The following is a 12,341-nucleotide window of genomic DNA, read 5'->3' as shown; positions in this document are numbered from 1 at the left end:
CTGATCCAGGCAGTGCTGCTGGCTTGCCTCGCGCAGCTCTCCTGAGACGATGCCTGACAACACAGTCACTCAGCTGTGACACAGGACGAGCCCCTGGGGCCCTGCTATGGCAGGCAGCACCCAAGAGGGGAAACGGCACAGTTTGGGCAGCTCGGTGTTCTCTGAGAGTCATGGAGCAAAGCACAGTGTGTGTGGCCCCTAGGATGGCAAGTGCTGACAGGAACCTGGCAGTCACCTCCTGTCTGTTCAGTGCCACTTGCCTCCCCTGCTCTTGGTCCTTCTCCTCCCAGCGTTTTTTTTTCCAGGCGATTGTTTTTAAAGTGAAGATGGAAGAAACCTGAGGGCTCATGTAATCACCCTGATCCAGGGGCAGCCTGGGTGGCTGTGTCTGCTTTGGGAACTTCGTAGGCAGGCCCCAGGGCTATCGTACTAACCCTGTGGTGTGGGCACTGCACGAACCCCACGGCCTTTCTCCTCTCTCTGCAAGCTGGAAGGGTGGATGTTCTGGCCACTGCTTGGGTCATGCTGAGCCACCCGTAACTGCTGCACGAGGAAGGACACAGTCAGCTCCGAGGTGCCTGTTTTGGGTCTGTTTCAGAGTTGCAGCTGGGAAATCTCACCACATTTTGACACAATGACCACAGCACTGAGGGTTTGCTCAAGGGGCTGAGGTGTGTGCAGGTGCACCAGCTCCCAGTATAGGCGAGAGAATGACTGCTTCTTTACAGAAATCTGCTGCTCCTGGCAGCAGCCTCCCCGGAGCAAGCAGCAGCGGAGTCGGCTGATCAACCCTTGGAGTTGTTCTAGCAAAGATAAGTGCTGCTACTCCTGCCAGGTCACAGGTCCTCAAAAAACAAGCCTGGAGGCAGCTACTGGCTTGGAGCAGGTGAGTTTCCCATTATCAATGCTATTTAAAAAATAAATAATATTCTTGCACCTGCTGCTTTCTACCTACGTTCATACAACACTTACCAGTGATTCTGTTGAGAAAGGTCTTGTTGCTCCCACAAAGCTTATTGCTTCTGTGCTCTGGCTTGTCTGTGCTAGCAAGATGTGCTATGGTGCATCCTATGGCACCACGGTCTTGAGGGCAGTGAGGTGCCAAAAAAATACTCTATTTCAGTACTCATAGTGAACAATAGCTGTTCCGGGAGTGCCATCTTCCCAGGTTGTTTTGGGCTTAAGTGTTTTACTGGAAATGTGAATGAAACAAAGGAAATAACCAACAATGCTCTGAACAGCTGGATACTCTGCTGCTATTTTGCTTTCTGATAGTTCAAGTTAGATGAAAGAGCCTGGGGCTGGGCAATACCTGTACAACAGCTGCTTGTGGTGATTTGAGCAGCTGCTATGGCAGGAAAGAAGGTCCTGTTGACAGGTGAAAGGAGAAAATAACTGGGAAGAGCACATGGAGTTCTCTGAAATACTGCTGCCCCTTCTGGTCCATGGATTGGGGTTGCCTTGTGTGCCTGCCCTGAGGTGGGGTGTGATGATCATCACCTGCACATCTGTTTGGGGACAAGGCCACCAATCACAGTTGCTGTGTGTGTGTTTGTGTAGCTGTGTCAGGGCTTTCCCCCCATTTTATATTTGGGAGTGCCTGCTCTATAGGGTGGATGATACTGATGTCTGGAAGTTCAGTTATTTGACGCTCAGCCACAAGTGTAAAAGCAGTCGTTTAAACAAAGTGAACAGTAACAAATAAGCCAATTTAAATGTGGATGGTGTTAATGAACACTTAAGGTGCAAAGTTAAAAGCAATTTAAAAAGTGAAAAGCAAAACACAACGGGTGTGATTGACTTGTTCTTTTCAAGTCACCTTCCGACATTTAAAGAACTGAGATTAAAAAAGTGGTCCCTAGAGAAATGGGGCAGTCCAGAAGGACTTGTCACATTCCAGGTGAGAGTCTTGAGTGATCTGCCTGGGGTTTTGTTCTCAGTTGGCCTATGGTGGTAAATACCTGAGAAAGGGCCTCTTGCAGTCTATGCTTGAAGTGAATGATATGACCTAAATGCAGAATTACCAGTGGTGAAGTACACTGTGGTTCACTACCTGACCACGGACACACGGTGTTCTCTGAATTATTCTTATCTGAATCAGGGCCTGTGACTGTCCATTTGACAGCTCTTCTCTGTCAGCATTCAGCAACCTCTCTATCCACCCCCCTTTGAATGAGGATGAGGTGGTGGGGAACGTGTCCTCTCTTGAGTCACTTTTCCTCTGGCCAGAGAGCTTGCGTTGGCTGCAACGTTTCATCTGCTAAGGTGAAAAAGAACAAAAAACTGACAGATCTTGTCTGAATCACAGGCAGTGATGAAAGGGCTAGTTCTCCTACCTGCCCACCTTGGTTTTTGGGAAATACATCCCTGCTGGTACTGATATATAGAGCCATTTCCAGAATATTCTCCTTCTGGGTGGAACTTCGGAGCTGGAAAGGAAAGGGGAATGGCAAATGGGGTTAGCAAAGGCCCCAGGGGCTACAAGCGCTCCCTGCCAGGCTGGCTGAAAAGCGGGTAGCTGCGGGGTGCCCGTGCTCTGCAGGCAGCTATTGGGGTGAGAAGGCAGCAGGAGCAGGATGGCCATTGCCTACAGCCCTCATCACAGTTCCCCTGCTCCCAGAGGGTATAATTCTGAAACGCACCCCCTCCTCACCCCAAAGCGGAGCTGACGCAGGAGAACGCGCGGCCCTGCTGCGTGCCAGGCAACGCGGGGCGGTGAGCTCCACGTGAAGTCAGCTGCAGGGCTGCAACTTCCATTTTGAATCGCACAGAATTAATTGTGACTGAGGTGTTTTCTTTCTGCCTTTTTAGCACCTGCGAGAGAGTGTAAAGCACACTGCAAATTAAACAGGATTTTGCAGTAACACTCATGGACAGGGAATTCCTTTAAGTGACTTAACATTTTTCTATTTTTTTTAAAGGTTTCTGTAGCACACTTGGCCCATTTACCTTGCAGTACCTTATACTGGTTCGAAAATAAGGCCACATAAAAGCACCAGCCAAAATGGGGAAAAAAGAAAAAAAAAAGGGTTTAAGCGCCTTTGTTGTTAGTTTTTGCCTCCGTAAGTACTTTAAGATCGCCTGCTCCCCCAGTGCCACCCCGCTGGCTGGAGGGGAGTGACGGTGCGTGTGTGTGCAGACGGAGCAGAAGAGGCTGCGCGGCCCCCGCTGCCGCCATTGTTTTAAGTAAAAAAGGCCCGCCGGGGCGGGAAGGGGCACGGCGCCACGGCCGCCATGCCGAGGGTCTGCCCGGCCGGGTTTCCCGCCCCGCTCCCCCGCTGGCCCCTGGCTTCGAACACCGACCCCCGGCGCAGGGGCCGCGGGTCACCCCCCCACAGGCGGAGCCCCCGCCCTCACACCCACGGCCGCGCGGCCCCTTTAAGGGCTGGCGCCTGCGCGCGCCCCCTTCCCTTAGCAACCGCCCCCTCCCCACCGGGGAGCAGCAGCGGGAGGAGGAGGAGGAGGGTCACGCGCGGCCGCGGCGGGAGGGGGCGCGCGGGCGTGCGCGAGCCGGCGGCGGCACGAGGAGGGCGGGGCGGGGGGCAGGGGGCGGGGCGGCGCGGGCGGGCGGGATTATTATGGGCTGTGGGCGCCGCCGCCGAGGAGCAAGATGGAGCTGTCTGCAGTGGGGGAGCGCGTCTTCGCCGCCGAGTCCATCATCAAGCGGCGCATCCGAAAGGTGAGGGGCCGGCCGGTGGGGGGCCGGCCGCGGAACATCCCTTTTCCCCAGCTCCCTGCCACCGGGCCCCGGCCGTACCTCTCGCCGGCCCGCCGGGCCCCCGCCTCATCCCCCCTCTTCCCCCCCGTGTGTTGCAGGGGCGCATCGAGTACCTGGTGAAATGGAAAGGCTGGGCCATCAAGTGAGTGCATCCCTGGGGGGTGGGGGGAAAGGGCTGCCGCGCCTCCGCCGCCCTGCGGGGGCCGCCCCCGGGGCTGCGGGTGGCACGGCATGGGATGGGATGAGTCTGTGTGCGACAGCGGGGGGATTTGGGTGCTGACCCTTTCGCTTGTGTCCCCCCCACCGCTGCCTGTGCCTCCGGCAGGTACAGCACCTGGGAGCCCGAGGAGAACATCCTGGACTCCCGCCTCATCGCCGCCTTCGAGCAGAAGTGAGTGCTTGGCCCCCTCGCCGGGCTGGGGGGGCTGCAGCAGGTTTGGCTTTGGGTGGTGGGTGGATGAGCGGGAAAAGGCGTCCGGGCGCTTCTTTTTTTTTTTTTTTTTTTTTTCTCCTCCTTTTAAACTTGTATTCTTCTCTTTCCCCCTTGGGGAAAAGTTTTAACTTCTTGACAAATTTGATCCCCTAAAGGGAACGGGAACGTGAGCTGTATGGGCCCAAGAAGAGAGGACCTAAGCCTAAAACTTTTCTCCTGAAGGTAACTCTTAAGTAAATAACTTAGGCCTTGCCAAATGTCTCTCAGACCTCACTGGTTCGTGCCCTTGGAAGAGCTGGATGTTCAAGTGACTTGTGCCTGGCTCTGGGAACGCGGGGACAACTGGCCGGGAGAGCGGGTGGGGGGCGGGGACGCAGAAGCGTGCGAGGGGAGAGCGTGTGTGCGTGCGAGGGGTGCCCCAGCAGGACGGGCGGTACACGCGGATGTGCACAGGGAGGCTACAGTCTCCTTTCCAATATCCCCTGCCTCTTTACGGCCTTCTTGCCTGCCCCGCTCCCTCTTCCTTTGGCGGCCTGTCCCATGCAGCCTGCGTCCTGCAACTTTGCAGCATGCTGAGCGATGGGGCAGCTGTGGCGGGAGTCCCACTGCCACTTGTGCCCCTCCGATCCTGTTTCAGGATGTGGGTGTTCCACGGGAGTTTCACGAGGGGTTCATGTTTTGATCTGTAAATTGCAGGCTTCTTTTGCTTTTTTTTTTTTTTTCCTGGGGGGGTGGGGGGGAGGAGGAGTGTTTGACCTCTGTGTAGGATAGCAGCTGAAGTTTCCACTTCCCTTCTGACAGACCCAGCATCTCTGCAAGAAGGTATTGTCATAGCATCTCTGCTTGCTTACAGTAAAGAACAAGGAAGGTAGTCCCTAATGCAGCCCCCCTGCCCCCCAATATTTTTTTACTTTCTTGTCTAATTAAGAAATCTGGTAGTTGAGTGATCACTATGGGAGCTCTGTGGATTTACTAGTCTACAGACGAAACTCTTTGCTTTGCTCCCCTCTTTCTTCCTTCCCTCTTCAGCTATCTCAATCTCAGTCTTCAAATGAATATAGAAATACCATATACCTTTTTATGATTAAGATGGATGAGGGAGTTCACAGCCTGGAACAGCCAGGGTGGACCCTGTGGTAAGGCATCACTGTCACTAAGTCATCCTATGGCTTTGGGCAAGTCATTTAGCCTTTGTGCATGTTTCCCCATCTGTGAAACAGGTTAATACTTTCTTTTGCCTGACAGTGGTAGGAGCTTTACTCAAGTCAGTGCAGCACTTTAACTGTATGAGCACCGGAAAGAGCGGTGAGGGGTAGGGTGTCACCTCTGCTCTGCTTTAAGAGGACATAACGAAGCACGTGGAAGAAACGCAGGAACAGGCGTATTCTGATGCTCTGAGTAAAACCCCATGGAACTGTAGCAAACCTTGGAAAGTCCTGATGGAACAGTCCTTCTCCCTCATTGCCTGTTTTTCTGCTAACAGTTTTCTGTAACTGGAGGCTAAGAACTACAAACAGAACTGATATGTACTACCTGTTATTCTTCATTCAGGAAACTAGACTAGTTGGTTTTTCTCTTTCTGGCAGTCATGCATTACATGAAACCCTTGTGTTTAGGTTTCCAGCAATGCAGAGGAACGCTTAAAGGGAAACCACCACCTTAAAATAGTTCTCTGCTTGAATTAAAAAATACTGGTATTTCTACCACCTGACATTGTTCAGAGCAGTAGAGGAGTGTTTATGCTGTGCTTTTAATATTACTGTGTGTAATCAGTTTGTTTTCTTTTTGTTTCTGAATGTGATATGGCAAAATCCACTGCCAGTTTTTCACTCCTTTAAAAAAAAACAAAACCAACCCCCAAACTCAAAAATAAAACCCACTCATTCCTCCTCCTCTCCCCTTGCCCTTTAAAGCCCCCCTAAATTTGGAACCTGAATTATTCAACAGCATCCTTTGAATCACGTCCCTGACACGTTTCTGTGGCACATCTTCCTTCTGCCAGCCTCTCAAACGCTACTGAAAACCCGTAGGTTTGCGGAGCTGGCTCGGCACTTTGCAGAAGATGGATCGCGACAGGGAGCGAGATGAGCTCTCCTGAAGGCTGATGGCACGTTGTGGGAGAGGCTGGCAGGGCTGAACGCTGCTGCTTGGTTTGCAGCTCTGGGGAGCAGAGCTGGTGAAACTGTTAGCACTCTGACTTGCTGTTTTTCTGTTACTTCAGATCCTACCCTAAAAATAACACCCCTGGGCCAGGCAGCAAGAAGTAACCCTATCTCGGCTATAGCCCTATCTGAACCAGTTTGAGGTCTGTTCAGGCAAACCACTAGAAACGTGACCAAGACCAGTGTGATAGCCTGTGTCAAGCGCATCTCTCAGTCAATTATTCTAACCTGCTGAAAAAGCGGGTTTGACCTCTGCCAGCCCTGCAGCACCAGTGCTGCTGCAGGAGGAGCGGGATTTGGTTCTGCCTTGTGCTTCCCTAATGTCGTTTTTGGTTCTTTCAGCTGCAGAATCTCTTGCCAGTGAGAATTTCAGAAGCAGGGGAAGAAATTTGACTCTTGCATCCCAGAGGGAGTCTCTGGAGTTGGCAGTTAGAACAATATTCTTTTTGATCTGTTAACTGAACAGATTAGGCCTGCATGCCGTGACGTTTAAGCAGGAGCCTGGCCTAGGACTGCTTTGGTAAACTAGTCTGGCCTCAACTCAGTGGTTCACTAGGATTTTTTTATGTGTATCAGTGCTTAAATGTAGGCTTCCAAGCCTTCAGTGATGCACTGAAATAAGTGCCTTGATACAACAGTCAGTCCCCTGGCTCGTGTGGGTGTTTTAGGCTGCAGTGGGGCTAGGTTTATCCTGGGATTAGTCCTCAAAAGCTGCAGATAGGCACCATGGGGAAAGCGTTCCAGCAGGTTAGTGGCCCACACCTTTGGAAAAGCTTTGAAAAGCTGCATCTTCAGCCACCGGCTGCCTTTGTAAGCCAGGCTCCTGTTGCTGAAAGCTGTCTAACACTTGCCCTTTTGATCAGGCTGTAAAAGGAAATTACAGTTCAGGCTTTCCAATATCGTTATCAAGATGGCCGGTGTTGAAAGTGACCCCTGCAAACTCCAACTGCAAAGTTTTGGGCAGGAAATGGGTCTTTATCCTCTGCATACTAGGGGCAAACTTTCCCACAGCTGAGACCAAGCTTGGCGGGAGGTTGTAATTCTTGGGAGGCTGCTGGTATGCTGCGGGCTTTGTGCTGAGCGTACGGGGAGCGGAATCCTTCACCTGAAGCGGGCAGCACTGTATGTAAGGCTCTTACCTTGCTACTTATGTGTCTGGCAGAAGTCATCCTTGAGGACAGACCTGTGAGCTGGAGGTCAGAATGGAAGCTGGTGTGAGGCTAGAAAGAGATGTAGCCCGTGCTATAGTGATCTTCCTCTTTCCCCCTGCTCGGGTTGCTCTTTTTGCTCTTCCCTTGGCTCTCTGCTGAGAGGAATGCAAAACTCACCAACTAATCTAATAAAGTCCAGCAAGTGCTATTAAGAGACAGAGGCCGCTCTGCGTGCTCAGTGGGTGGGTAGTGAAGACTGGCTGTAAATACTGAAGGGAAAAGACGGGAGAAGCTTAATGAGGATGAAAAGATAACAGAGAGCAAAGTAAGGGAAGGCCTTAGTGGGAGACCGGGGGAAGATGGAGCCGAACAGCATGGTGCTCTGTCGCTTCGCCCTTTCTTGAACTCTGAAGTTGGAGCTGGCTTTCTTTTGATCTCCTCCCTGTTCGTAAATTATCCCCCAAGCGGTTTGAAAACAAGACCGTTCCCCATCTAGTAGGGACACTTTAGTTTATGGCAGTTTTTGCTTGGGAGAACTGTGCTATGAACTGGCTTGCTGTTGCCTTGTCACTTGGAAGACTGCAGAAGAAAGAGGGTGATAAAAAGGCAGAATGGCAGCCAAAAAGGGGAAAGAAGAGCTCTCACGAATGCCGTTTGGAGCAAGGACTGTGGGAATGCAGGTGGAGAATAAAAGACAAAGCAGAACCAGTAATTTATGAGAGACTAACGCTACTATGGTGCAGCAGTGCTACTGGAAATGACTTGATTTTGAAATAATTAACTAGAAATCTATTGCCTTACGTGGTCTTTTTTTTTTTGTTCTTCTTCCAAATTGCAGAGGTTTTGATACAGATCAGGTAAGGGGGGCCTTTTCTAAGCACGTGTCCATGTACGTGCTTGTGTGCCTCAGTGCGTTAAGGGAATGAATGAACAAATATGCTTGCTGGGCCTCAAGGGACATTTATTCAGAAATAGTAGGGAACAGGAGAGATATACTAGTTCCCAGGAGCAATGAGGGAAAGCTGTACAAGCTAAATAAAGGTGATGCATATCCCAAAAGGGAAGGGGGGGAAGGGAAGCAATCCTAGCAATTGCCTTGCTCTCGTGACAGAGCACTGCAGCAAGCCTCCAGAAGCTGCATCCTGATGTAGGCTGAGCTGTAAGCAGAGAGTGAATTACTCGTGTACATGCTGAGTACCTCTTCAGCAGTGAGCAAATCCTGCAGGTGAAAACAGCAAAACCCAGAGAGGTAGTTTCCATTCGGAAAACTTCTGAGTTAAGCAGCAAACGGTGGTGACAGAGCTCAAAGAATTAAATGGGTTTGTTTTTCAAAGACCTCATGCTCACGTGGTTCGTGAGTGTGATCGAGTAATGGATCTGTAGCAGGGAGAAGTACGTTTCCAACAGATAAAACTGAGTGCTGAGTCTTCTTTTACTTAATGTAAAGTTGGAAGCAGGAGAGGGAGAGCCCAGAAAATGTGCTGTGTCCTCTGCGGGGAAGAGACTTGAGTTTGTATAGTTAATGCCTGAATAAACCTGATCCTGTGGTAGGAATACTGAGCTTTGCAAGTGAGAGGGCTCTGGGGGCTGGTCTTAGATAAAGCATCTGATACTATTTTTCTTGAAACCTTACCTGGAAAAACAAGCTCGAGGTAAGCTGCATATTTGCATATTGCTCTTTGGAACTCACATTGAAGCTGGTCCCTGGGGACAGCAGTGCAGCTCCTGGGGGGGAACTGTTGGGTCCTAGCTTACCCTCTCTCTTAGAAGTCTGGCCAAAGAGGTTGATGGTGCATGTAGTCTACCTGGAGACTATTGAAACTGGAATTTAATAAATGCAGAGAGCTGAAACCTGAGTGAGAAATAACTTTAGCCTTTAGCAGGTGCCCCAGAAGTAGCTGGAAACACAGACACATAGTGAGTAGAAGAGACCTAGTGGTTCTGGCACATGGGTAAAGTCCTAGCCACGGACCAGGGTGCTGTGCTAGCTGCCATGTAAGCACAAAACCAAGACAGGTCTCTCTGTCAAAATGGGACAGGAGCTGATTAATGTGCACACGCTGAGAAAGTAAGATCAGCAGGAGTATGGAAGTGGCTGGGCAGTGACCATCCCAGCATTATCACTTTTCATTTAATGTGGTTGATGGGAAGCTTTGCTGAGGAATTTTGGTGTTTATAAGGCAACTGTGGCTCCGGAGAGATGTTGTGGGGCACATGACCTGCTGCTTTCTCACGTGGGTGATGGATGTGGGCAGGCGGCAATTAAACTCTATTCCGAGCAGAGGGGCACATAGGGGGCAGAACTCCTCACTCCAAGGCATGATTACAGGGTAGGGAGTTAATCTAGAAGACATGCGGTGTTGGCAGCAGGAGGGAGCCCTCAAGGATGCATATGTCAATCCACTGAAGCTGTGGATCGGGGATTTTTGATGTGCATCTGTCTGTACCTTCAGCCTGGTTTCCCTGAGGGTAACCAAAAGGTAAGAGCCTTTTGGAACGGGACATTGTGTTGCAGTTCGTTCTCTGCTGAGCAGTGGTAAATTGGCGAGAAGCCCAAAGCACGAGAGCAGCCATGCTGTGGTGGGGAAGGGGGAGAAAAAGAAAGAATAAAATGGTTAATTGCAAGCTGTGCTGGTATGTAATGTCAGAAAGCAAACTGTAGCTTGTCTTGGTGTCTGCCGTCTGCTTCAGAGGGACCTGTGAAGGCAGGGAGCAAGCGCAGCCCTAGATGTGCGTGTCTGTGCCTGTGACCTCCTGACTGGATCTGTGGAGTGTCTTAAGTTGCGGATCACAGGGATGGCAGGGGGAGAGCTGATGCGTGGTGCAGGGAGTCTGTCTGGTGCTGCTGCTGTGCTCCGGCCTGTGGGATGCCTGGCACAGGAACTGAGTCTAACTGTTCATTTTCTGAATACTTTGGGCCATGGAGTAATGTGTGAGGCTGAGCAAAGAGAAACTGGCTGGACACTGGGATGCTCCCTGCTACAGCAGGACGTGTTGGGGTTTGCCGGGGCTGGGGGTGCTTCCCTCTGGGTAGGTAAAACAGCCCTGTGCAGCCCAGGGTGAAGGTGGACAGTGCCTGTGACTGCCTTAGCAGTCATGTTACTCATCCCTGTTTATTTGTCAGTCAGTAATACAAAGTCTTGAGTCCCCGGTGCAGCTGAGCCTTCGGTCTGCATTTTCACATACGGCTGGGGAAGGAGGCCTCATCTTTGTAGTCCTTTTAAAGCCAGGATACAAGTAGTACTGCCCGGCATGATCCATCGTCAGCCAGGGAGGAACAAAATGTCTTCACATCTCTGTTCTCTGCTCGTTCAGGATCTCCTGCAGTTCCCATGGGGATCTCAGTGGGAGAAGAGGGGCACAGGGTGACAGGAAAGCTCTGGTGATGTAGGGCCAGGGCTTTGAGCTTATTGTGCAAGAGCTGTCCTGGGCCCCTCGCTTAGATCGGTTAGATCCCTGCCTTTACATGCATTTTTTCCCAGGCGTTTCTCTGGTAGGAGGCACAGCCTGCAGGGTGACAAAGGGGAGGGTGTTGGAGTGCTTAAGCTCTTAGCTGGCAAGAAGCCATCCCGATCTTGGCGTGTGTGTTGGGGGGGCAACGGGATGGAAAAGTTGGGGAGGAAAAGCAGCTGTCTGCTTCCAGCACTGCAGTTCTTGATGTGCCCACGAGATGGAGGAAGCTGCTCGCTCGATGGGCAGTCAGGGGGCTTGTCTGTCCCCGCCAGGCCTGCGTGACCTCTGCCTGTGACCGCTGCTGAGAGGGATTAAGGAAGGGAGTTTGTTTGGGCAAGGAGTGGGGTGCAGGTGTCAGAACAACTGTGCTGTGACAAGGTGTGAATGTAAGAGTGTACTCTGGGTTTGCATGCCCACAGAGTCTTCAGGTCATACTGCCACAGCTTACCCACAAAATGGTTGTTCCTGCTGCCAGAAAGTGTTCCTGTCTCTAGTGCATGAACCGGAGTGGGTTTTGGCACTGTATCTCCAAGCTCCAGAAGAGCTTAAAAGTCTTGTTCACCTTCCTTGGCTGTCAGGGAGGGCTGGCACCAAGCAGTTGACAGTACTGTTCCTGCTCAGTTCCATTAGTAGGTTTCAAACAAGTGTGGTGTTCAAAAGAACAATCTCCTCTTCAGAGGTGCAGTAAAACTTGTTTGAGTTCCAGCTGGCCTGGTCTCTGGTGTTAAACACTGGACCTTGCTCCCACGGCAGAGCTTAGATATGCGGCTTGGTTGTAGTCTCTAGTTAAAACTTCAGGCCACTGCATTTCTTGTGTTTAGCTAAAACAGCTCCAGCAGACCACCCTCTCCCATCCCCATCTGTGTACCTCAAGGCCCCCTTCCTACCATGCTTTCCAAAGCAGATGAGTTTGGTTGTGCGAGAGGAAGAGATAATCAAGTGCATTACTGTTCCTCTCCCCCTTGTCTTGTGCTTATTTTGTAGAGGACTGGATACAGTCTTCTGTCTTGGACTAGTATGTGATTTTTAGATGCCAACTCAACAGTAACAGCCCCAATACCTAGGAGGACTCTTGCTTGTTTGGCTGGCAGTGGAAGGTTGTGCTCATTGTCTGATGATGACTGGGAGGGAGCCTTGGAAACCATTAACTGTAATCCTGAAACATGGCTGCAGGGTGGCAGTTTCCTCCTGGGCTAAGCACATGTCAACAGTGCCCGGGCGTAACAAGCTGCCCAAAAAGGATGCAGACAGTGCCCCGTGCTAGTGTGGGGGCTGTGCCATAGCTATCAACAGTGCGTATGTGTGCTTGTCATTAATGCAGGTATAAATGTGACACAGCATTGCTGGTAAGTGCTTGTCCTGAGGTGAGCAATGCCCAATTTGAGATCTGACTGCATGTTACCATTTGATTGCAGGGTGACAAT

At 51.2% G+C, this 12,341-nt stretch overlaps 1 protein-coding gene across 1 annotated transcript in view; it reads left to right on the top strand.

Annotated features, from left to right (window-relative positions):
* Nucleotides 1-3,591: 3,591 nt before the first annotated feature.
* CBX6 (chromobox 6) overlaps nt 3,592-12,341 on the top strand; it is a 17,530-nt gene continuing 8,780 nt past the window's right edge. The window contains 4 exon segments of the mRNA XM_082071572.1: nt 3,592-3,679; nt 3,817-3,860; nt 4,044-4,109; nt 4,307-4,373. Coding sequence (XP_081927698.1) covers nt 3,611-3,679; nt 3,817-3,860; nt 4,044-4,109; nt 4,307-4,373 — 246 coding nt within the window. The 5' untranslated portion in view covers nt 3,592-3,610.

The sequence above is a fragment of the Streptopelia decaocto genome (assembly GCF_964273445.1).
Source record: "Streptopelia decaocto genome assembly, chromosome: 1".
NCBI classification, from domain to species: Eukaryota; Metazoa; Chordata; class Aves; order Columbiformes; family Columbidae; genus Streptopelia; species Streptopelia decaocto.
Note: the sequence above shows the minus strand (reverse complement) of the source record. Positions and strands in the feature narration are given on the sequence as shown.